The sequence below is a fragment of the Peromyscus maniculatus genome, chromosome 12 (genome assembly GCF_049852395.1).
Source record: "Peromyscus maniculatus bairdii isolate BWxNUB_F1_BW_parent chromosome 12, HU_Pman_BW_mat_3.1, whole genome shotgun sequence".
Classification (NCBI taxonomy): Eukaryota; Metazoa; Chordata; class Mammalia; order Rodentia; family Cricetidae; genus Peromyscus; species Peromyscus maniculatus.
This window is the reverse complement of record NC_134863.1, coordinates 11,423,873-11,449,700: the sequence shown is the minus strand read 5'-3', so window position 1 is coordinate 11,449,700 and position 25,828 is coordinate 11,423,873. Positions and strand designations below refer to the sequence as shown.

Sequence of the window (25,828 nt, the reverse complement as noted above, 5' to 3'; positions counted from 1 at the left end):
CCAACTCCTGTCACAGTACATGTTCTGTTGCTGTGAAGAGACACCATGACCACCATGGCAGCTCTTATAAAAGAAAGCATTCGGTTGGGGGCTTTCTCACAGTTCAAAGGTTTAGTCCATTTTCGTCATGGCAGGAAGCAGCTAGATACCAGTTGGACAGCATTGTGGACTAGCCTTTCCTTCCCTCTGGGCCTGGGGGTTGGCAGAGCCTGTATCTCCTAGGACTTTGCTGAGGGAAGAGGCAAGTTCTGGAAGGGTGCTCACTGCAGGGACAGGCAGTAACTACTGGCCCTGGGTAGCCAGAGACCCATATTTGATACTGAGAATTACGGTCAGACTTCCTAAGACCCAGGGCAGAGGTGGCACTATGTGTGGCGCTCAGCGGCAGAGGCTGGTCATCAGCTGGTGTCGGCATGCTCTTAATGATCTCCAGCAAGCACAGGAGCTTTGGCATCAGCACGTTCCTTTTCTCAAACTGCAGATAGCTCCGGCAGAAGGTCCGGATGTCAGTGAAAGGATGGTCATCATCACCGGGCCACCTGAAGCCCAGTTCAAGGTCAGTACCAAAGCCCATGCCAGCCCCGCAGGCTCTGGGTGCCGGGCAGACGGCCCAGGGGAGTTGAGGTGCTGCTTTGCCAGCCTGGTGTCCACTTCCACTTCTGCTGCTCACGGGTCAGACTTGTGCCTGGTTCCTCGTTTCTCCTCTGTGCTCTGTCTTCTCTCCATGGAAAGGCAGGGTGTCCGTTGGTGCCCAGTTGGCCAGTGCCTCCAGCATGTCTCTGAGTGGGCGGCCGTCTTGGGCCTCTCCAGCTGAGAGCGTTAACATGGGTGCAGAGGAGAAGCCTCTGTCGTGGAAGTTCTGGCAGTCTGTGAGGGAATTCTAGCAGCATTGGGGGAGAGTTCTTTTGTGAGGAGCATGGCTTTGTGTCTGATGTCCTTCCTCGAGGAACGTTAAAACTTGAGTTTCAAGAAGTCAGAAATGCGCTTTAATTTATAAAAGTTCAGCTCTTACAATGAAAAATCACAGGGGACCAGAAGCTTGGCACTGAACAAACAAAATGTGGTATGTCCACATAAGAGAATGATTTGTCCAATGCGTGCTACAGAGGAGTGGCCCTAGAGAAATAAGAGCATGTAGGCCATGGTTCCATGTACATGTGTCCAGTAGCCAACCATAGAGAAAGACGTAGGCTTGTTGAGAGTGACGGGCAGTCCTCGGGATTGAGCCCAGAGCCTCACACATAGGGGGCGGCAAGCACTCGGCCACTGAGCCACATTCCTAGTCCTCTTCTTTCAGTTTTGATTCAGGGCCTCACTAAATTGCTCAGGTTGGCCTTAACCTGCAATTCTTACCCTCAGCTGTCCAAAGGTTGGGATTATGGGCTTGTCCCACCCCTGAGATGGATCCAGAATATTCTGGATAGTGGCGATGGTCCCACAACATACTAACGACTAAGTACATGATGAGATGATGACTTTGCCAGCACGTGCAAGGCCATGAGTTTGATTCTCAGCACCACAAAAGCAGCGGCGTGTTGAGACTTACCAGATGCTGTTGCCTCCTTCAGTAACCAGAGAACTGAGCATACAGTGGAGGGGGGTTAAGAATGCCTTAAACAAATGCAGCCAATCACGCACTTACAGGCACTGGGCATATGAAAACAAGGTGCAGTCTTGGTGGCTCACGGTTGCCCTTGCCTAGACACACACGTTCCTTAGAGGAAGCAGTCACCTGCAGATCACGAGGCTCGGCAGCGTGCACAGATGGTGGAGCGTGGTGGCTGAGATGGGTGGCAGAACTGAGGCGGGTGGGCAGCTGCCCCGTGCCTGGAGGGAAGCCCACACATCCCGTCCCTGGGACTCCGAGTTCCCGCACAGCACTGACCGAGTGGCCCGATCACCAGTCATCTTGTCCTCAGGCTCAGGGACGGATCTTTGGGAAGCTGAAGGAAGAAAACTTCTTTAACCCCAAAGAAGAGGTGAAGCTGGAAGCCCACATCCGTGTTCCCTCGTCCACAGCCGGCCGCGTGATCGGCAAAGGGGGGAAAACCGTAAGCTGGCTCCCGACTCCCTTCACCTGGATGAGTTCCCTGCCCTGGCCATGCCCGGTTCCCCTCAGACCCTCACTCGCTCCTTTGCTCGCTCTCAGCATGTCTGAGGGCCTTGGGCTGACACGCTTGGGCTCCGGCACGTGCAGGATGCATGAGGCATGGGGATTCCAAGGACAGAAAGGTGATCCGCAGGGCTCTAGCACTAAGGGCCCAGTTCCATGGTGTCAAGCCCACCCTCTTCCTGAGCACTATGCCACCCAGCCCTGTTTATATCCCAAGACAAGAAGGCCATCTCCCATCCCACCCGCCCCCACCCTCACATCCACATGTAGCAGATAGAACCCGTTGGAGACCCCCCTCTCTGTCTGGTTTCCAAGTTCGGAGGCTGCAGCTGCCCTGTACTCTCTCTTGACCACAGTCTCCAGGGGCCTCTCACTCCCTACTGCACATCCCTTTTCCGGTTCTTTCTCAAGTCTGGCCGTCTGCTCTAGGGGAGTTAGCTCAGCAATAGGGTGAGAAAGTGTAGTTTATGTGTCCAGTCTGAAGGTCTCAGTAACACACGTCAGCTGGATTCCGGAGCTGGAGGCATAATTCAGCGATAGAGCATGCACTTATCAAGTATAGGACCCTGGGGTCAACCTTCAGCCCCCCGGAGAAAAGAATATTGATCCCTAGACATCAGTAGGTTATCTGTGGACACAAGAATTTGGCTTTCTCACTTGGTGAGGAGGTGACCGGAGCAGTTCTGGGCCTGTGATGATGAAGTGACGTTGAGTGGCAGGAACTGGGGTCGGGGAGCGCAGGTTCTAGACGTGGTGAGTCATGCACAAGAGAATGTAGTTGGCTAGGATCCACAAGTGCAGTCCAAACCCCAGGTACGCACACTGACCGCTCGACAGACTTGAAGTGTTGGAGACCGTCTCGGAAGCGGTCACTGAATCCTCTCTCTCCCCAGCTGTGGGTGGCCGCCCCTCTGAGCCCCTCACCCTGCCTGTGAGCTGAGCATCAATGCCAAGGGCCAGGGCAGGTAGAACCCAGCCAAACGGAGAGTGGAGGATAGAAGTGCATGGTCATCCTCGCCTATAGAGCAAGTTCAAGGCCAACCTTGGCCCAAAGGGAGCAGAAGGGGAAAAGGAAGGAAAGAAGAGGGTGGGGGGGGGGTGAGGAGAGGGAGGAGAAGGAAGTGGGTGGGTTTATTCTGAGTCAGACGAGAGGAGGCCATAGCTCCTGGACAGCAGCCAGGGAAGCAGGTCCAGAAGTGGGCCACTGACCTGGGCTCTTACTAGAAGTCCGCACGAGTGTCTGCAGAAAGGGAGCATTCAGCCTGAGAGGCAGAGCCTCGTGGAGTTAGGGCTACACCCCCATTTCTCTGTCAGTCAGCCCTTTGGAGCCAAACCTACAGGAGCTGAGGCAGGAGAAGGAAAGGGGGGGGGGCGGTTAGCTTCTCCGTCCACAGCCCAAGTATCAGCTTCATGGGTGACTGGGGTGGGCGGGCTGGGGGGCCGGGTGTGTGTGTGTGTGTTACTCACTCACTTCCTTCTCTGCCTTTCCAGGTCAATGAGCTCCAGAACTTGACAAGCGCAGAAGTTATCGTGCCTCGTGACCAAACCCCAGATGAAAATGAGGAAGTGATCGTCAGGATCATCGGACACTTTTTCGCCAGCCAGGTACTAGTCTGTGAGGACCCTGCCTCCTGCCCAGCTCCTCCCACTAGTTCACGGACTGTATTTGTGTCGAGTGGCCGTGTGCTTAAAGCCCCTCCTGACCACCACACAGCAGGCACGGTGGAAGCCCTCCCTGGCCCCTGACCTCGGGGACTGGAAACGGTTGGTGCAAGGCTCCTAGCATGATGCGCTGGGGTCGGGAGCTTAGCGTCGCTTGCTCTCCCAGCCTTCCTCTGAGGAGCCGCATGTCCAGCCAGCCCCCAGCAGAGCAGCCAGGTGGCCACGTTTCACTGTGGAAAGGGACTACTCACCAAGGTGTTGTGACGAGGGAGGCCTTGGCGGGTTGGGCCAAGGTGCCCTGGTGGGTGAGGGAGACCGGCCATGCAGATGTGTGCAGAGGTGGAGAGTTTAATCTCAGCATCCAGACACAGATGTCCACGTGGAAAGTTTGTTATTAAAGGGGGAGAGAGAGAGAGCGCGAAAGAGGGAGGTGCACTCTACCTCTGGCATGAGTCAGGAGAGACAATGAAGGGGGAGTTTTTTCTTAAAGAGGACTTTACATAAGACGACATCAGGACACTGGGCAAGAAGTCCCCAAGGGGCGGCTCAGAATACCAAGGAAAGGGACCTAGTATTCTGCCGCTCTCTTCCCGGGTCTCCCCAGAACTCCACGTCACTGCTGCCTTGCACTCACAGAAGCCAGCGCTGCAGGGACATGTGGCCCAGTGTGTGGCCTCGATGTCTTGATGCTTTTTTGCTGGGCGGGTTTTAGAAGAGGGCGGCTGTGATCCTCCTGGAGGCCAAAGAAGAAGGGCAGCTGTGAAAACGACTCCCAGCTGCTCGGTGGCCAGCTGCCTGTGACTGCTGCCTGGGCCAGTGGCAGAGTTCAGCCCGTGGGAAGCTGTGGCTCAGGGTTGGAACTCCTGTTCTTCAGGGCTTGTCAGGGCGCTAGTGTCTCCCCTTTCCTGGTCTTTCCAGTGCTTCGGAAAGGGGTGGGGAGGGGAGGGGCACACCAGAGCTCAGGTGGGCGTGGCAGGGCCCTTGGCCTCCACCCCATCACTGACCTCTCCTGCTACTCCCTGGCCATCTGCTCCCTGTGAGCTGCTAGGTACCCCCCCCCCCCCCGCTCCCACCCCAGTGCACCCTCCTCTCCCCGCCCCCTCCCACCTTGCACCCGGCTGGCTTGGTGAAGGGAAGAAAACTTCTGTCCCTGGCGGCTGAGCGTGGGCAGAAGGGACCTGGGGGAAGTAAGATTGGTCCGAGCACTCAACCTTTCCCAAGTCCGGAGCCCTCTGTTTCCCTGTGGGGGCCCCAGAACTGGGATTGTCTCTTCCCTGTGCCCTCCCTCCCTCTCTCCGCTGCAGACTGCGCAACGCAAGATCAGGGAAATTGTACAGCAGGTGAAGCAGCAGGAGCAGAAATACCCTCAGGGAGTCGCCTCACAGCGCAGCAAGTGAGGCCCCCACAGGCGCCAGCAAACGAGAGATGAATGTAACCCTCCCAACCCCCCGAGAGAGACGAGACCAAACAGCCAGCAGATCGGGAGCAAACCAAAGACCATCCTGAGGAGTGAGAAGTCTGCAGGGCAGCCAGGGCCTGCAGACCCCTGCACATCCTGGGATCCAGGAGGCCATAGGGAGGGCCCGGGTTCCCCAGAAACACCAGTTGGCCTGCGCCCAGCTTCCCCTGGCTTCTGCAGGCTTCCAGCCATCCACTGCCCATCCACTCAGATCCCTCCTCGGCTCCCAGGACGCTATCCCTTTCAGTTGAACTAACATAGGTGACTCAAAGCAAAGCGAAATCCGCAGCCTTTTCTTTGCTGTGGAGCGTTGTCTCTGTACATGTCTGTACATACTAGAAGGGGAAAGATGTTAAGATGTGTGGCCTGTGGGTTACACAGGGTGCCTGCAGCGTTAATATATTTTAGAAATAATATATCAAATAACTCAACTAACTACAATTTTTACTCGATTATTAATTTTGTTTTCTTTTTGAAGAGAAAGCAGGCTTTTCTAGACTTCAAAGAATAAAGTCTTGGGTGAGGTCCATTGGTAGAGAAAGGAACTTTGAGCCGCCCACACGAACTTCACTTGGAGGGAGATCTCGTCAGGAACACTTAATGGCAGTCGTGGGTCACCTGTGTCTATCAACAGAAGGGATACCGTCCCTGAGGAGGGGCCCTAGGCCCTTGTCACCTGTTTATCCCATGCACCCCTTTCTCCGCTTCACAGGTTTTAAACTGTTTTTTTTTTTTTGCATACTGCTATATATTTCTATCTCTCTCTGTTTATCTCCCTCCCGTCCCTTCCTCTTTGCCCGCCATCCTTCTGAACCCCTTCGTCCTTTTCTGTTGCCCCATATCTATGCACCCCCCCCCAGGCAAAGCAGTGCTCTGAGTTATCACATCACACAAACGGAACAAACGTGAAACACACGAACCAGCTTCAGCTTACACTTGGTTCCTCAAGCGAACAAGAGTCGATGGCACTTGTCCCCAGCGTCTCGGAAGAGGAAAGCGGGAACCCTCCAAACCAACCAGCCAACCAAACAAAGGAAAACTCCAGAAAGAAAGAATGTACTTTGTCTTTTTACATTTTGGTATACAAGCCATCATCATTTAGTGAAATTGTTTCTTTCTTTAAAAATTTAAAGTGCAGGAAAATAGCAATTTATACGAGGTTGTTGGCCCAGGGCATTAAATTTACAGATTTTTTTAAAATGAGAAAAACACACAAATAAAGCTACCTCAGGTGTTTTTTACCTCAGCACCTTGCTCTTGTGTTTCCCTTAGAGATTTTGTAAAACTGATAGTTGGAGCATTTTTTATTTTTTTAATAAAAATGAGTTGAAAAAAAAAAAGATTTCAACTGCCAGCCTGGAGCAGGCGGCAGCCCAAGTGTGCAGCGACTGTTCTGACTTGTCTTCCGCTAGCCAAGAGCCTGCGTGGCCTTCTGTGGACAAATCTAAAAATGTTTATTTTTAAAAAACGACAAAGAAAAACAGATGATATTGGAGCCGTCCTGAATTTCAATAGGGTACGTGCCATGAGGGCTTTTGCGCTGAAGGATGACCACGTCCTGGTTATGTGAAGAAGCCAAGACACCACCAGACTGCAATGCCGATTTCCTCTACTGCAAACAGTGTTCTGTGACAAAAAAAAGAAAAAAAAAATATATCCAAGCTAACAAGATCCTGGCGTCCTGGTGTCTTATTTGCTGAGCCTTGTGTCCCCCGGGGGTGTCAGCTGGAGGCCTAGGGGGACAGTAGTTGGACAGTCGGACCCGGGCAGCTCCTTGTCCACCTGGTTCTTGGGAGGGACCCAGCTCCGTGAGTCAGTGTGCAGCGGGCACAGCAGTCTCGCCTGGGGGCTTGTGGGAAGTGCGCCTCTGCTGGGTCCCCGTGGGATGGCAGTTTGTGCGGATCTGTAGAACTACATGCCCGGGCAGGACATGTCAGGCAACTCAGGACAGAGGCTCTCCCTTCCTCTAGAGCAGCGGTTCTCACCTTCCTAATGCTGACCCTTTAATGCAGTTCTTCATGTTGTGGTAACGCACAACCATAAAATTATCTCATCGCCACTTCCTAACTGTAATCTTGCTACTGTTATGAATCATAATGTAAATATCTGTCTTCCAGTGGTCTTAGGTGACCCCTGTGAAAGGGTCTTTCAACAACCCCCAGGGGTTGCGACCCATAGGTTGAGAACTGCTGAGTTGGCCACCTGTCTCCTAATTGTCCCTCTTTAAATATCAGTACAGATGGAAGCTTAGAAATATGTAAAACGGGCATGGTGATGCACACCTTTAACCCTTTAATATAGCTACAGGTTCTGAATTTTTTCCTGGTAAAATTTCTAATGGGCTATAATCCCCCAAAAAAGTTGTGAAACAAAAATTCAGAAGCAAAAATCAACCCAGTTTTAGGTCTCTTTGTTTGGTTCCAGAAGGAAATCTTTTTTTTCCCTCCATTTTTTTAATTAAGAATTTTTTTTCATTTTACACACCAATCAGATCCCCGCTCTTCCCCCTCCCATTCCCCCAGCCTTCACCCCCAACTAACCCCCCACTCCCCCCACAAGAAGGCAAGGCCTCCCAGGGGGAGGCACATCCAGTAGAGGCAAGTCCTAGCCCTTCCCCCTGCCTCAAGGCTACACGTGGTGTCCCATCATAGCCAGAAGGAAATCTTAAGAAGGCTATGCATCAAGGTTAATTAAATTAACAAATTAAGGCGTACAGATTATGAAAGGTTATACGGCACTAGATCAGCGCTGGTTACAGCGGCGGTGCTGGTTTGGTGGATGGTGGAAGAATCACGGGTGGAAGAATCATGAGCCATGGTTACCAGAGTTAGAATGGGCTTTATTAGAAGAGGGGATAGGACAGGAGAATCCAGGCCTGGCAGAGAGGAAACAGAAGGAGAGGGGTGCACAGAGACAGAGCAGAGACAGAGACCAAGAGCAGAGAGGGTGTGTGTGTTTGTGTGTGTGTGTGTGTGTGTGTGTGTGTGTGTGTGTGTGTGTGTGAGAGAGAGAGAGAGAGAGAGAGAGAGAGAGAGAGAGAGAGAGAGAGAGAGAGAGAGAGAGAGAGAGCGAGCACGTGGGGGTGCATGTCTGGCTTTTAGGCTGGGACGCAGTCGCCCGCTGATGACGTATAAGGCGCCAGAGGAGACCCCCTCCCCTCGAGCTGTGCATCTACAGAATCCTTACAGATTACTCTTTACCTCCATCTCCTCTTAGCTCCCCTACACCCTTGTCTACCCCGTATCTCCCACACCTTCTCATCTGTTAGCTTTGTCCTATGTGACTTTCCATGGCTTCCTTTGTAGCCTGGTGGGCTCAGCAGTGGCTATACAACTGAAGACAACAGCTTCCCCTCCTTAAGAATCTATCAATAACCGATAGTTCAGCAGGAAGGGGTAGAACGCTGTGAGCCCACCCCCATCCATGACTGTTAGCAGGACTGGTCTTGCGAATGCCCAGAGCAGGCAACCCCAGCACTGCATTCCTGATTGCAAGGGTGATGCTGTACTAGAGGACAGCATTGAGCAGCACATCTGTGTTCATTGCTGTTACGAATTTGCAGGAGTGGAGAACTCCCAGCTGGCCAGGCCAGGGTATCCCACATGTGAGGGAAAACACACTGGGCAGATGCAGCAGGGGCAGCTGCACGTGGAAAGTCATTCACACCCAGGCGCTGCATCCGCGTGGAGAGTTTATTATAATAGATGGAAAGAAAGGAAAGAGGGAAATGGAGGAAAGATAAGAGAGAAAGCTGAGGTGTGCACACATCATGGAAATGGAGAAAGAGAACAGAAGAGAGAGGAAGGGGGGAGGAGATTTTCCTTAAAATGAGGCTTTTATGTCAGGACCCAGGGTGGCCCCAAGGGATGGGTCAGAATATTAACAATTGCTGTTCTATTCACAGTAACTAAGAAATGGAAGCAGCCTAGATGATGAATATATAATGAAAATGTGGTACATGGGGCCAGGGTTATGGTTCAGCATTAAAGGGGCTTACTGCTCTTCCAGAGGACCTGGGTTTGGTTCTCAGTACCCACATGGTTCAAAACTGCCTGTAACTCCAGCTCCAGTTCCTCAGGCAATCCCACACATGTGAGGCTCACAAACACATAAGACTAAAAAGTTTAATAAAAAGAAAATATAGTGTCTATACACTTAATTTTATACAGCTGTTAAGAAAAAATTATAAAGTCTGCAGCTGATGGAACTAGAAAAAAATGTACTATTGAGATCACCTAGCTCCAGAAAGACACATGCCACGTGGTATCTCTCACATGTGAATCCTAATTGTGACTCTTGGTTTTTTTGCTGTGAAAGAAAGGAAAGTAGGAAGTGGGCATTGGAGGGCAGAGGGGTGGTGCCTTCAGGCATGAGAAACAGAACCACAGGTAAAAAGAAAGGGGAGTATTAGTGTTAGTTATTTAGCTGCGTTGTGTTCTTACCCTGCAAGGAAACGTCACGAAACACGACAGAATCCGCTTATAAGAGTTTATTAGAGATAAAGGGATAGAGAGTGCGCAGGCCTGTGGGAGAGACACGTGTGTGAAGAGAGACTGGGAAACATGGCGCTCCACTTTTAAAACCGGCTGGGGGCGTGGCCAGGTCACGTCACTACTCCACGCGTGTGTGTAGATCACATGGTCACGTTGCACGCTGCCATGTAATGTCATGGATTCTGGTCACGCGAGATGCCTTGGCCGGAACTTGCTAGGCGGAGGTGTCCAGCCTGACCGGAATTGGCTAGGCGGAAGTGTCCGCCTGGTAAATGCGACCGTTGGGGGGGCGTGTTGTGAACCCTTCATTCCCGACTCTTATTTTTTAAAAAAAGAAAAAATTGTGGTTGACTGGGTACGGGGGCGACGTTTCTCTCAAAGACTGCTTCCAGCTGAATAGTGGGTGTTGGTTGGCTCTTGGGGGGGGGTGAGGGGTATCTTGTGAAGTCCAGGGATGATGGTGGAGGTCCTGGAACGACGTTCTGCCGTCTCCTGGTTCTGCGGCTGTCCATCTATGCTGCTGCTGGGGACCTCCTGTGCTGTGGCTGGGGGCCTCCCATTTAACAAGATACTGTTGACATAGAGAGAGCTTAGAGAGAAAGAATCATTATTATTTTATTTTGGAGTTGGCATTTGTCTGAGGTAGATTTGGCCTGCCCAGATAGAGGCATGTGACATTTACCTGAGGTAGATCTGGTCTTAGTACTCTGCTTAATTTCTATCTGAGACAAGCCTCATTAGAGGTAGTTCATTTAAGGCACCTGTTTTCCTTAGGCAAGCCTTGCTGGAGGTAGTTTATTTAAGGCACCTGTTTCCCTTATTAGGTTAGCACTTAGGAAACACAGGTGATCAGTTGCTGCATATTGAACAATGATAAATTGTTGTATTACATTATTCTTTACCGCCTAGGTATTTTTGATGGTTCTTTTTGCCTCCGGCTCTGTGTGGCCCTGGTTGGGAAAGGAAGGGGTGATACCTTATTCCTCTGGAATCGGTGACAAGGCAGTGGATCCTGATGTCCTCTGGAGCTTGAGAGTGAGAGGCCCTGTTTGTTTCACTGTATATGAAGAGAGATTTTTCTGGGATGGAGGTGAGATAAAGGGTTTTAGGTGAGACAGGTGGACCCAGTGAGGAAAGCCCTCAAGTTTAGCAGCTGTGGGGGTTACAAGAATTACCTTGAAGGGTCCCTGCCACTTAGGGGAAAGGGGCAAAGGGCGCTGGTCTGGAGGAAAGAGAAGAACCTGATCCCCAATGTGTATTGGAGATGGGCAAGGATTGTCACACGGCTGAGGTAGTGAGCAGTCCGCATAGCTCCATAGAATAGACCTTAGGTGACATAAAAGAGGAGTTAACAGGCTATCTGGAACAGTTGGAGGCTTGGAAAAAAGACCTGGTGTTAGAACTGGTCTGAGGAGATATTTAACTTTTCCTGACAGTGGCCATATGGGTAAAATCGAGCTGTAGCCCTGGGGAGGTAGGAAGCCTCCAGCATGGCCATTATATGGCCTGAGTTAGACACGGATCCTCCTTTTGCTGTGAGAAGTCCACGCTCCCTCCAAATAGCAGCGTGGGACAGGAGGATATGAAAAGCATATTTGGAGTCTGTAGAGTTACTGGCTAGGAGAAGTCGGAGAGCTGCTGGCGTGTCTGGGAGGAGGCAAATGTGTGGAGTGAAAAGAAATGGATGCTCCTACCTTAGCTAGGAGATCCTTCCCCATTAAAGGTACAGGGCAACTTGGCACCACTAAGAATGTATGTGTGAGAGGGATGCCTCTGAAAATACAATTAAATGGCGGTGTCTGCTGAGGTAGATAAGGCTGTCCCCCAACCCCGACAATAAAGGAGGTGGCATCCCAAAACTCCCAGGACTGAGTCAATGGCTCTGGTGTCCAGAAGGAAAGAAACGGATCGCTTCCCTGCTGCGTTCTGGGTTCCCTGTCATGTCTGTAGCCAAGCCTAGGTCTGTTGGAGGTCTTAGCTTGATGTACCCATGCATCTTGGTGCCTGGGGGCAGTCAGCTGACTCTGTCTTTCTAGGCGGCACTTTTAACAAGGCTGTTGATGGCCTGGCAGGGCATTCGGTAGCCCGTGGCCTTTTCCTCATTTAAAACAGGGACCCAACAGCTTTTGGAAGTCAGCGAGTGCCAGCACTTGGCAATTTTGTTTTCCGGCTTTTATCTCTTCCCTGGCACACCTTAAATGCCACAGGTGACTCTTTTGCCTGTGGGGTCAGGAGCCTTGCTCTCCAGATGCTTAAGTTTTAGTCAGGTAGGTCTGGGGAACAAGAGACAGATTTTCGTATTTATCCTGAACTATTTACTGGTTTTAGGGCAGCCTTACAGAGGCCTGTCAGGAGACAGGTAATAAACCTATCTCTGGCTAGACAGCCACTCTGGGTGTTGTAGTCCCAGTGTGGCTCTCGGTCAGGAACCGCTTCAGCTCCTGGGGGATGTGAAAGGTTAGTTTGATGAATTTCGTCTGTATGAGTCCTAGCCTGCTCCCATACACACCTGAGCTCCTCAGGAAATCATGAAAGGTGAGACTATAAGATTGAGTTATATATTGAAACTGTTTAATAAAGGAAGCAGAATTAGATGTATAAGAACCCAGCTTACTTTGTATCTGAGAGAGTTCTGTTAGAGAGAGAGGATGGAACATGAATTTTAATTATTGGTTCCTTAGCAAGATCTAGAGTCAGAGATTCCAGAGTCAGAGAATCCTCTGGTTTACGTACAGCTAGGAGCATATGAGCAGGAGAGAAGGAAACGAGAAGAGACAGTTTAGCGTTGAGAAAGAAGAAAGCAACTCTTTCCATTTGCCTGAACACCGACAGTGATTGGATAGCTCCCGTGAAATATCGGGATCTAAGGAGCCACTCGGCGGCTCTTTGTTATTTTTTAAAACATACTTTGGCCACTTTTTTGAACATAAACAAGTTAGCTTAGAAATCTTTACGTAAGGCATTAAACTGAGAGGTTTTAAAGCTTCAACAAGACAGCCTAACGGAGAGGAAGGACTAACAGGGTTGGAAGCCTTGTTTCCCATGTCTGCATCAGAGGCAGAAAAATAAAAAATAAATGTGATCCGGAGCCAAGGCCCCAGGCGTCCCCAAGGCCAAGGGCGGATACCGGGCGCAGGCTGCTCCTTGACTCGTCAGCCACAGAAGCAGGGGCCCCCTCCACGGTGAGGAAAGGATTCCCCGGGAATCCAGACAACGTTTGCCCCTTCGTCAAGGAGATGGACGTGCCGGCCTCATGTGGCTCCCAGGACGCACCAACGGTGGTGGCCCTAACGCAAGAAATATCTCAGGCTGCAGACGTGGGAGACGGCTAGAAAAGTTAGGCCTGCGATAGGGGCTGACCGTAGCCAATGAAGACCGTGGTCGGGGGTACCCCCGGTCTCAAGAACACGTGTGAGGCGCCGGAACTTGCTAGGCGGAGGTGTCCGGCCTGACTGGAATTGGCTAGGCAGAAGTGTCCGCCTGGTAAATGCGACGGGGGGGGGGGGGCGTGTTGTGAACCCTTCAATTAGGGGCAGAAAGGTTTAAGCAGGGGACACACTGGGGGATTGAAAATCAAGGGGTCAAGGGGTAAGTGATAGCCAAAACAAGGGGTGTACAAAAAGCTATGTGGAAGCCAGGCAGTGGTGTTGCATACCTTTAATCCTAGCGCTCAGGAGGCAGAGGTAGGCAGATCTCTGTGAGTTCAAGTCCAGCCTGGTCTATAGAGTAAGATCCAGGACAAGCTACAAAGCTACACGGAGAAACCTTGTCTCGAAAAAAAAAGCTGTGTGCAGACACTATCTTGTAACCCAATTAAAAAAATGCAAAAGGGATTACAGGCAGACACCCTGCATGGGTAATACTGTTGCCCCTAGCAAAGGGTCACTAAATAAACCCTGGTACTGGGTGTGGGACACCATCATGGGATTGTAAATCTCACCTGATGAGAATAAGACCACAACTACAATTTTTGAGCCCAATTTGAAGCAGGCTTTATTAAATACTGGCCAGGACAATGGACACTGGCCAGGTTCATACCCGGGATTGCCATAGTATGGATATAAATTACATTAGTCAGGAGCCTATAAAGGCACAAATCACAAAGGTATATACTCCCCACTTTTGTCCAATTGGGCAAACATACATCCTGACATTCTTTCTGCCTGTGTGTAATCAAGCACATCCTGTGCAGTTGGGGCAACCAAGCTTTTTTACAGAAGAGAAAAGGTGTGACTTGTTATCTTGCATGAATAATAAATAGCCCCCAGGATTCCAGGAAGTGATCTGTCCTTGGTCAATTAGGATTTACATATTAGAGGCAATTTTGCTTTAAAGATCTCCTAAGCACAGTATTTTAAAATACAACTTTAGCCATCACAGGATCTGATCAGGGAGGACTCAGAAACCTTTAGAGCAATACAGGCTCTTGTCAGTTACTCATCAGAACTAGAGGATGAAGCCTCCATGGAAGACACCATGCATCTTGATTGCAACATTCAAAGAAAGCAAGCTAGAACTGAGCTGGAAACTACTTCTTCCCTGTTGGCTAATTTTCAAAGTTCCCACAAGATGTGAAGCAGGCAGCTGGGCAAGAAAAGTTACCAATGGTCTCTTCCAATTGGAAGATCAAAACTAACCTGCCAGGCCAGATGTGCCCACCTGTGCAATAATGGCACAGTGTTATAGGAACAACCAACTTCTCCATGCTGGATTTGAAGCCTACCCAAATGGAGGGAGTGAATTCCTGGTGTTGTAAGTCTGGTTAATGACTCATGCATAGGCCCAAGGAGGTAACTTACTATTGGAGATTTTTATACCCAAACTACCTTTTTGCAATGATTCAGCTGAGAGTATTCCCAGGCCACTAATAGTGGCAGATATCTGTAATCTCAACTTTCAGGAGGCTGAGGAAAGAGGATCATGGTCAAGGCCAAGCTGGGCTGCATAGTGAGACCCTCTCAAAGAAAAGAACCAGTAAGATGACTTTGAAGGTTAAGGTTTTTGCCAAGTAACTATGCAACCCATGGGAAGGAGGAGGGAGAAAACAAACTTTACAAAGTTGTTCTCTGACCTATGCACACACACTCCACACATATGCAGTAATAAAAAATTTAAAACAGAAAAAAGATTGAATAAATGTTAAAGATTGCTGCAAAGTGCTATCTGATTAGTCCTCAATCACACTGTATCCTAAAGATCCTTGTTGAAAGATGTGGCCCTATGACTAAGTTCTAGCCACAGAACATGAACAAATGTGATTCATGCCTCTCCCATGACTACCCATTAAAAACTGCCTGCCACTCTCCTCCTAGGTTTCCACTGGCTGGTTGTTAAGGACTGAAATGCTCTAAATCAGAGAGGCTCATCACCTTTAGCTAGAAACAAAATAAGTATTTCAGGCTTTGCAGGAAACAGCAGGGAGTGATACAAAATAATACCTCTTGGGGGCTAGAGAGATGCTCAGTGGTTAAGAGCACTGGCTGTTTTTGCAGAGGACCCAGGGTCAATTCCCAGCACCCACATAGCAGCTAACTACGATAAGTCTAGTTCCAGGGAATCTGATGCTCTCTTTTGGCTTCCAGGGGCACTTCATGAACATGATACATAGATATACATACAGGCTTGTGGGGAGCCATCCCACCCCTACTTTTCCCCAGAGTACTCTTGAGTAGGAGCAGCAGGAAATATTAGAAGTATAGAGGGGAGAGAAGCAGATAGAAAATACAGGATAGCCTCGGGAGGGCCTGTATCCTAATCCATCAAGCCAGAACTTTATTCCAAAGGGCTTTTTATGACAATGCCAAGGGATCCTCCTTGCTAGGTACATCCAAGTGTAGATACTTCCAAACACCTGCTACTCAGGCCCATAGTCCAATCATCCTCTTTATGCAAACCTGCTGGATAAAGCCACCACAAAACCTGGATGAGCTCCAACAGGTCCCCCTTCTTAATATTTAAAAAAAAGAAAAAGAAAAAAATTCCTATTAAGAGCTCACAGCAATCTCCAAATCTGTCACACCTCCCACTGAAGGAGTAGAAGATGATATAGATGGAATGTCCTTTTGGGAATTGGTCTAATATGACTACAGCAGTCTTAGCTGCATCAAACCCTTTTAAAATAAAAAAAACTCTTGATGCAACTGCATCAAACAAGTCAAACTCCTGATGCAAGTGCATCAAACTTAAAAACTCACTTAGCTTCATCATTAACATTAGCAGGTTAACATAATTCTAACATAAGTATTGCTATACATCATTACAGTTCTCTCAAATTTACATCCAAAAGCAAACTCTGAATAGAATCATTAACACTTAAAAAACTTTAGCAAAAAATCCAAAAGCAACTTTTTAATAAAACTCTTTACACTTTAAAGCAATCTCTTAATATAACCTTTGGATTTCTTACTAACACAACATAGGATAAACTTCTGATGCATCCACATCAAACTTAAATACTCCCTGAACTTGAACTAACTTGGTGTATCAATATCAATAGATTAATAACTCTATCATAAAAGTTACCATACACAATTACAATTCCTACAAAGCTACATTCAAAAGCAATTTCTTAATAGAACTATACAAACATAACATTAATCCACTCAAGTAACAAGAAAATATTTTTTAAATTAAATAGCCTGAGAATATAACATTTCCTTTTGTTTATAATTTCTTAAACTAAATTTCGAGCCTAGTTAGAAGAAAACCCAAACTTCTCCGTTTAGGATAACATAATAACTAACATAAATATTATATACAATTATAATTCCTACAAACCTACATTTAAAAGCAATATTCTCAATATAACCATTAACACTTAAAAAAAACTTCAGCAAAACATTCAAAAGCAATTTCTTAATAAAACTCTCTACACTTTAAAGTAATCTCTTAGTATAACTATTTGCATTTCTTACTAACAAAACATAACATTAATCCACTCAATAAGAAAATACTTTTTTTAAATTAAATAGACTAAGGAATATTAATTCCCCTGTTTCTTTATAATTTTTAAACTAAATATCAAGCCTAGTTAGAAAAAAAACTCCAACTTCTCTATTTAAACAGTTCCATTTGTAACACAAAACCAGTTCCATAAGCAGTTTCTTTTTTATATAAATAGTTCCATTTTAAACACAAAACAATTCATGAATCACCACAGCTAATAAAGCACATATGCATACACTTCATCTTGAGCTTAAGCACAAAAAATAAATTTCTCCATTTAACCAGTTCCATTTTTTAACAAAAATAGTTCCATAAAACAGTTCCTAAGTCATCACCATTGATAGGGTCTATATACATAAGTAAATTCAAAATTGTCCCATTGCAATGAAATCAACCCTATGCAATTCATTTCTTAAGTCCAAAGATTCAAATAATAAATTCTGGTACCAGCTTTCCAAATATGGAGAAACCTATAACCAAAACCTTTTTGTAGTTTTATCTCAGTTTTTCAAGTGCAAAAAGTTAAAAAAAAATTCTGGTATTAGACTTCTACTTCCAAATATGAAGAAATGTTTCTCACAACCAAAACCTTTTTGCAGTTAACAATTTTAGTTCAAACAAGCATCTCTGCAACTTTTGTTCTCATGGACAGAAGTACTTTCAATTACAACAGCATTTTATACTAGTCTTTCCCTCGGGATGAAAGCTATTAGCTCCACAAGAGCTGATTGGTGAAAAGCCCTCTCAAAAGAGACTTTCTTTTAGCCAGCAAACAGAAACTGCAAAGCCTTTGCTGCTAGCTCAGTTTTACAGCTTTTACAGTCCCAGTCTGTCTGTGCCTTTCATAACCGGTCATTTCTGGGACCTCCGAGTCCTGAGAATAGAAAGCTTTCAATCACCTTACAGCCACACAGGCTCAAGGCTCCTTCAGCTGCCATGAGCTGTTGCTTTCCTACAGCAACCCTGGCTCTGGGAGGAAATCCAGCTGCTACTGTGGCTTCCTTGGGTCCCATTACCTGCTTCCAGCACTCTGGGTCCCAGAAACTTCTGGATGCTTTCTTGTTGCATGCTGAATATAACCCCAGGGCGATACCATGGCTCCAGCCACACCCTGCTGCTGGGAGGTTGGGCTGTGTCCCAGCAGTTCCTGCAGAGCCCCCGCCTGAAGCATGCCTCTAGCTCCCTGGGCTCCAGCACTCCAGCTGCTCGCTTGGCTCTTGGCCTCTTCCCTGTCACCTCTGCTGTGTCACCTGCTCAGCTCTCTGCCTTTCCCATGGCATCTCGGGGCTCTGACTGCCAGGGACTACGGTTCCAAGAGGCAAGACTGTACCAGCCACTAGGGTCTAATGAAGCCTTGGCTGCGCTTCCATCCACTACCTGCTGTGGTCTTCACTCCTCTCCGCACTGCTGCTTTCTCTCTGCAGAAAGCTTGCAGGCCCTCGGGCATCTGCCACCTGCACTGCGCTAATGTCCCTCGGGCCTCAGCTGCAGATGCCTGGCTGTGGCTGTTTTGCTGCCCCTAGTGTCCATCATTCTTAGCGGCATCTGGAGTTTCTGAAGCCGCTCAGACTGCCAAACTCGCAGACTGCCAGACACACTACTCTCTGTGTGCTAGGCTGGGAAAACCTACTCCAGTACTCCACTCTAAATTCACCTAAGCCTTCACAAGGTATATACCTAAAGCTTATTCTCCCCTAATATCTCAAAGTAAGTTTGTGGCTTATTTTACTAAAAAGAGAGAAAAACATAGAGAAACATAGACAAAGACAAACATTTACTGTAGCACTTGGGCATCCTTTAGGCCCCTTTTTTTCTTTTTCTCCTGAGGATAAACCCCCCTGCCTCATTTAACATTTTTCACTACAAAATTGGACTGATTCAACTGCTTACTGGCAGGTAGGTCCTTACTCTCACTTTTGCCAAGTACTCTGGATTTTCTTTTTGTCTTTGTCCTTGTTCACTGGCACCATCTGTGGGGGGCCATCCCACCCCCACTTTTCCCCAGAGTACTCTTGAATAGGAGCAGCAGGAAATATTAGTTAGAAGTATAGAAAGGGAGAGAAATAGATAGAAAATACAGGATAGCCTCGGGAGGGCCTGCATCCTAATCCGTCAGGCCAGAACTTTATTCCAAAGGACTTTTTATGACAATGCAAGGGGAGGAGCAGAGGACCTCCCCCTTGCTAGGTACAGCCAAGTGCAGACCCTTCCAAACACCTGATACTCAGGCCCGTAGTCCAATCATCCTCTTTATGCAGACTGCTGGATAAAGCCACCAGGAAACCTAGATGGGCTCCAACACAGGCCAAACAAACACACACACACACACACACACACACACACACACACACACACACACAAATTTAAAAATGAAGCTAGTTGAGAGGTGGCAGTGCACACCTTTAATCCCAGCACTCATGAGGCAAAGGCAGGTGGATTTCTGTGAGTTCAAGGCCAGCCTGGTCTACAGATTGAGTTTCAGGACAACTAGGGCTACACAGTGAAGCCATGTCTGGGGATGAGGGGAGAAGCAGCTACCTCTGTGCAAGGAAATTTGGCAGTACCTAGCAAAATGACAAATGCTCCTGGGTATTTGACCCAGCAACCCCATTTCAAGTAACCTACCCCCAAGACAGGTACCTGTCTCACTGTACTGTTCATGATAAGAAAGACTGGTACCCTCAACATCTGTTTAGGAAGGTACAGCAATAAGCCACAGTGCCTTAAATTACTCAGCAATGCGAAGGAACATGAGGAATTGGGTCTAGAACAGCTGAGGTTAAATCAAGGGCTGTGCATGGTTTATTATACCTTCTTTAGGGAAGCAATAGAAAAACATGTAAGTCTTGGCTATATCCAGAAGTCTGGAGGTAAACACGTGAGTGCTGCAGGGAGAACAGGGTGGAAGTGGCAGACCTACTATGAACACACCTTGCCATGGAACTTCGCCCCCATCGTTTGCTCTGTGTAAGCAAAAACAGAGACAAAAGTCCCCAGTCACAAATACAACTTTATACTGAATTGATAGCACAACCACTCATAGTGTGAACAGAGGGGGTTTTGGTGGCATTGGGGATCAAACTTAGGGCCTCAGGGCCGCACCACCAGTTCTTTGGTTTTCAGATGAGTGCTCTCATCATGACTCTAGAACACATCTCATACTGGGCTTAGTGGTCCTGTGAGTAGAACACTGGCATTGAGACTGTGGCACCACTATGGTATATGTTAGGACCAAGCAAATGATTGTTGATGCAGAAGGCCACCCTGATGTGCAGAATTATGGTATAAGAAGAGAAACCTCAGAGTCTCAAATTTGAAAGTGAAAGCAGTGAAAATTCTTCTCTTCAAAGAAAGGCATTTCCTCTTCTATTGCAAAGGTCTGGAAGTACCAATAACCCAGGGATGAGAGCAACTGTGCCCAAATATGGCTTTCTAAATGACCTATGAAAGAAAATCGGGACAGCAATAGGAAATTCCCAGTTTAAGGCAGGGACTGTGTGGTAACAAAACAATAACAATGAACTTAAGCGCCATGCCGTCCCCCACTGTGTAAAATACATGCGCAGCCAAATGGTTGGGAGCTTTTTCTTCCTAGAACAATTCAAACTCATGAGCACAGGAGTAGTGACAGAAATATAAAGTCAGCATTTTGTAATTATGAATGAAACAGCACACGTGCACACACGTGCACACACGTGCACACGCACACTTTAAGAAGGATTTATCAAAACCCACAACGGAGTTCAGACCAACATAGCCTGCACCGCTGACCACAACCAGCGCCACTAACTGGCACAACTTGACATTCCGGGTTCTTGTTGCAGTAAAGTCAGCTAAAGGGGGTCCTCGCCTAATAAACCAAACCAACTACCTGAGAAAATCAACTTCAAAACCTTAGCTCCTGGTTGGGTAGCAAGGCACACAGTGTGGTACATGATAAATGGAGCAAACCCCAAAATAGTTTAGATTCTAACATATTCTTAAAATAATCGGGGAGCTATGGAACTGGATATGGGGATTTTTTTTAATCAATTATTTTGTTAAATGTGAAATGACTCTCTTTGTTGTGAGGGAGACATCCTGATGCATTTATGAAGAACATGACGGCTCATCGGGGTTTTGCTTGCCAGGTTTGACCATCCCCCATTAGAAGAAATAGGTGAACTAAATCAGCATTGTTGCTTTTGTTTTTTAGATAGGAGTTCAATATGTAGCCCAGGCTGGCCTGGAACCCATTGTGCAGACCAGGCTGGCCCAGGACTTTTGTATAATATTTAAGGGTCCAGCCTTAAATTTATACAAATCCAGGGGCCCAGGAGAGACACTACCATTGGCGGGCATGAATCCAGTTGCTTGGATTCACCATCATTCAATCACTAGTTCAACTCTGTCAGATCTCTTCATTTCCTTAGTTCCCTCCATCCTCAGTTCCCTCAAATCTTCAATCCCTCAATCCTCCTCCCTCCTCCCCCAGGACTGGTCTATATCCTATCCCAAACAGCAACACCTTATGTTTTATATACAGCACAAGATTGTAGGGGTCCCAGCTAGAGGCTTCCTGGCAATTTATTTGCAACCCACAAGGGGAGAGGTAAGAGTGGAGTCAGTTAGTAGTTAGGATAAGTCAGAAAAGGAATTTGTATGCTAGAAATATATCCTTACTGTGGTTAGGAGAAAGCATTATGAGTCTATCATAAATGTGTTCAACTGTAAACTTACAGGTGATAGGGTAGGGAAAGTCTGTAGGTCACTAAAAGTTAAAACTCACTTTTTTCCTCTGCCACCAGTTTCCTGACAGGGCTGGGAAAGAGTACTGATAGCTGGTCAATGTGCATCACAACTTGAAACACCTGCTGAGGGGGAACTCTCTTTGATCTAAGAGGTTCTCTAGGAGAGAGAGAGAGAGAGAGAGAGAGAGAGAGAGAGAGAGAGAGAGAGAGAGAGAGAGAGGCCTTGATTTGCACAAGAAACAAAGCTTGTTTGTCTAGTTGGTAGGCATTTGACCTGTGAGACATGTAGTCTCAGAAAGGACATTTTATCTTAGTTTGGGAAGTTTTCAGGCATCTAACAGACAGCCTGGTAGCTATCTGTTCCTTGCTTGTCTTTTGAGACTTTGTTTGGGGTTGGCTCTATCTTAGGAAGTAGCTCAAGAAGGGTGTTTGCAAAAGGCAGAAACCCAAAACAAGTGCTAAAGAGGGGGCCTGGAGCTCAGAGCAGAAGGTTCTGTCTACCTGACTATCCAGGTGCTTTGAAATAGAGATTCACACACATACACATTTTAGGAGAATTATGAGCACAAGGAATTCACAGCAAGGCACAACTGAATAGTAAGCCGCATAACACCAATAGACATTGCTGATTGGCTTCCCACTCGACTGACCCCTGGCTTTATCAAAGTATGGCTTATAATATACAGCTGGACTTTTATTTTATATTGCTACGGCTCACCACACAGAACTCTGTTTCCCAAGTGCTGGGATTAAAGTGTATACTGCCATACCTAGTAGAATTATTTGTACTTTAATAACTGCAGAACATATTTGCATAAAGGCTCATTACCCTATATTCTCTTTTTGTCTCTTCAAAATTTTATAAAAAAAAATTCTTGTAAAACTTCTGTGAAGTTCAAGTCATCCCCTGAGATGATTCCTTCTATCCTTCAGTGTGCACTGAATAAAGGCCCACCTGTGAAAAATGTAGGCATTAAATCCCTGGAGACACAGACCTGTTCTGCCCAGATTAGGATCCCCAAAGAGACCACTGGAGACCAAAGATGTCCAGAATGCAACAGCAAGGTTTAATTCAGTGCAAGTGCATAGTTCAAACTAGCAGGGAACCCTCGTCCACCACACCCGATGCAGTGAGGCAGAGAAGAGAGTTCCTCTTTCTTGGAGAAGTTAGTTTTTATAGGCAAAACCCACAAAATTTCTTAGAGGGGAGGGGGTTAGTACAGGTCCATCCTTGATTGGTCCAGTTTTTCCCGGGCCTGGACTTTGTCTTATTCTAGCTTAACTGTTTGCCCAGTCAGGAGTTTTACAACCCATCTCTGGGGTCTGGTCATGTTATCTCTGGAGAGGGGCATCTTGCAGTTGATTGGTCACCACCAGACATCTTGACTTTGTTCTTTTAAAAACACCTGACTTCACCCTCTCCAGGAGGGGGGAACTGACTCAGTTCTGTTAATTTTTAAGATATCTCTTTCCTCAGGTCTTTTGGGTTTCTGGGGGAACTGTGTCTGGGCCTTTGGAACTGTGTCTGGGCCTTTGGTGGGGGTCTTTCAAGACCCTTATCCCATGCTGGAAAGGACAATCATTATAGCTCTGGAGAGTGTCTGGCTACAGGCGTATGCTACCATGCAGTTAACACACACCTAAGTGTTAGCCTAGACACCCAGCCTATGACCAGCAACCTAGATCTTAATGATTCCATTTTGTTCTAAGAGGAAAAGCCAAATATTGTATAAAATGTTATATGTAATGATCTTACAGTTATGGCCATACCTTAGATTATGAAGCAATTGTGACACTGACATGAAGATATGGTCAGGATCAATGTTCGAGATGATGTGTAAAAATAAAAATGATAAAAAGGTATCATATAAGCACAACATGGTATATTTGTTGAATTAAAAATACTCACACATAAGCATGAATATGGTGGAAGGCAGCCAGGATATATGCCAAACAACGTCACAAGCTAACTCTGCATGGTTAAGTTGCAGAATTTTTATTCTTTTCTTTTTTCCTTTAAAAGTTTTTTGAGATTATAATCTAATTACAGTATTTCTCCCTTTTATTTCCTCCCTCCAAATCCTCCCATATACCCTTCCCTGCTCTCCTTCAAACTCATGTCCTGTTTTTTTTTAACCAATTGTTATTTGTATGCATATATGGATATGGATATACATATGCATTACTAAGTAGAGTCTGTTCAGTCCATATAATGCTACCTGTGTGTATAGTTTCAGGGCTGACCATTGGGCGCTGAATCAGTTGGTATGCACTTCTCTGGGAAGGCCGCCTCCCGCCTCCCATTTATAGCCATCCTCAGTTATCTGTATAGTTCTCTGTAGGGTTGAGGCCTCGTGGGTTCTCTATGTAGATTGTCATGTCCATTGGTGTTATCCTTGTTCAGCTCATGTTTGGACAGTCATGCTGGCCAGACATGACTAGGAGACATAGTCCCACAGCAAACTCCCTGATCCTCTGGCTCTTACAAACTTTCCATTTCCTCTTCCACAATGTTCACGGAGGCTTAGGCACAGGAATATTTTGGAGATGCATCCATTGGGACTGGGCTCTATAATTCTGCATTTTTATTGCTTGTGGATTTCTCTAATAATCTCTTTGTGTTGTGAAGAGAAGTTTTCTTGACGAAGATGAAAAATACACTTATCTGTGGGTATAAGGACAAATGATTATAGGCTTTTGATAGAGGTCATGCTAGTTTAGTAAATTAGTGTTTATAGATTCTCTTCCAATAACCATGACTTCACTAGCCCTGATTAGCTAACAAAGTTACCAGTGCCAGGCATGGTTTACCTCTTGTTGAACTTGTCAAGTCCAATCAGAGAGCTACTGGTACCACCAAGGTATGTGTACCACTACCGTCTCTTTAGGGTTATCCTGCCATGCTGGTCTTTGATGTGGCTCACAGGTGTCATAGCTGGGTAGGACTGTTGGTTGTCTCCCTCCCTTGGAAGCTTGCATAGTGCCTTCAGATACCATGAAAGCTGGTCATCAGGGAGGGGACTTTTCAAGTCTGTCCCAGCTTGTGGGCCTCCAGGCTCTGTTTCTGCAGTACCTGTGTCTTCAGCAATAGGGACTTAACTTCACACCTGAGGAGTAGCCAAGGGAAATTGCAATTGACTGTATGTTTTGGGAGTCTCTTAGACAGCCCTAGACAACAACTCATAAGAGTACTTTTCCTGTATGCTATTGGGGTTTTTGTTAGGTGATCTTTGGCTCTTGGAGGGAGCACAAAAAGTCCAGATGAGAAAGGTTCATTAAAATATATATATGTATATTTATACACACAATTTCTTATATTATGTTTTTTTTGGTAAATAATAGTATGATTCCTTGTAGCTTTTTCATATGTCCTTGTTTGTTTTTTGTTTTGGTTCTGGTTTTTGAAGACAGGGTTTCTTCGTGTAGCTTTGGCTGTCCTGGAACTCGCTCTGTAGACCAAACTGGCTTTGAACTCATAGAGATCCTCCTGCCTCTGCCTCCTGAATACTGAGATTAAAGGCGTGTGCCACCACCATGTGGCTAGATATCCTTATTGTTATTTGACCCACCTCTCCTCCTTCTGTATATACTTCCCTCTTCAGTCCCTAAAGAGCCTGCCTTTCCCATTTCCCCATCAAATCGCTTGCGTCCTGCTATTCCCCTTTACCCCCCTTTCACCCTCTTCTGTATTTACTCCCCTCCCCCACCCTAGGGACTCCCCGCTCCCATTTCCCTGGCACCTTGCTAGTCCCCTCTCTATTGTTCCCCTACCTCCCTACCTTGACAATGGTTCTGTTTTACTTTCCTTGTTTCCGTAGTCCCTATAGGCTACGTATTCACATCTGAAGATTGGTGCTAGGAGCCTCCAATAAGAGACCGTACAGTGCATGTCGTTCTGGGTCTAGGTTACCTCTCTCAACTTGACCTTTTCTACTTCCATCTGTTTACCCGCAAAGTTATTTCATTTTTCTTTACAGCTGATTAGTATTGCCAGGGTGTATGTGCCACATTTTCATTATCCATTCATCTATTGTAGGACTTGTTTCCAAACAATAAAAACCAGAAGCTTTTGTAGTTTCACGGAGTCCCACTTGTCAATTGCTGGCCTTCAACCTTGTGGAAATGGAGTCCTGTTCAGAAAGTCCTTTCCTACACCTGTATCACTAGGGTATTACTGTTTTCTTCCAGCGGTTTCAGGTTTCAGGTTAAGGTCTTTGATCCATTTGGAGTTTGTTTTTGTGCAAGGTGATAGATACTGTGTACTGCATGTGGACATCCAGTTTTCCCAGTACCATTTGTTGAAGATGCTTCCTTGTTTCCAAGGTTGTTTGGTTTTTGTTTTTGAGTCTTCATCAAATATTAAATGGCTGAAGTTATGTGTGTTCAGGAAAACCGAGGTACCCGATGATATGGATTCACAACACAC

The 25,828-nt window shown here is 46.8% G+C and overlaps 2 protein-coding genes across 3 annotated transcripts in view; one reads left to right on the top strand and one right to left on the bottom strand.

Annotated features, from left to right (window-relative positions):
* LOC143268207 (uncharacterized) overlaps positions 1-25,828 on the bottom strand; it is a 370,245-nt gene that overhangs the window by 188,706 nt on the left and 155,711 nt on the right. The gene's annotated exons all lie outside the window — the stretch shown is intronic.
* Positions 137-6,905, top strand: LOC143268079 (insulin-like growth factor 2 mRNA-binding protein 2). 2 transcript variants are annotated; one of them, XM_076548596.1, is made up of 5 exons: positions 165-556; positions 1,920-2,051; positions 3,605-3,718; positions 5,080-5,168; positions 6,095-6,905. In XM_076548596.1, the coding sequence occupies exons 1-5, from the start codon at positions 368-370 to the stop codon at positions 6,141-6,143; spliced, it is 573 nt and encodes a 190-aa protein (XP_076404711.1). In that variant the 5' UTR covers positions 165-367; the 3' UTR covers positions 6,144-6,905. The 2 variants fall into 2 exon arrangements, with proteins under 2 accessions (XP_076404710.1, XP_076404711.1); XM_076548595.1 differs by lacking the exon at positions 5,080-5,168 and having other exon boundaries at positions 137-556.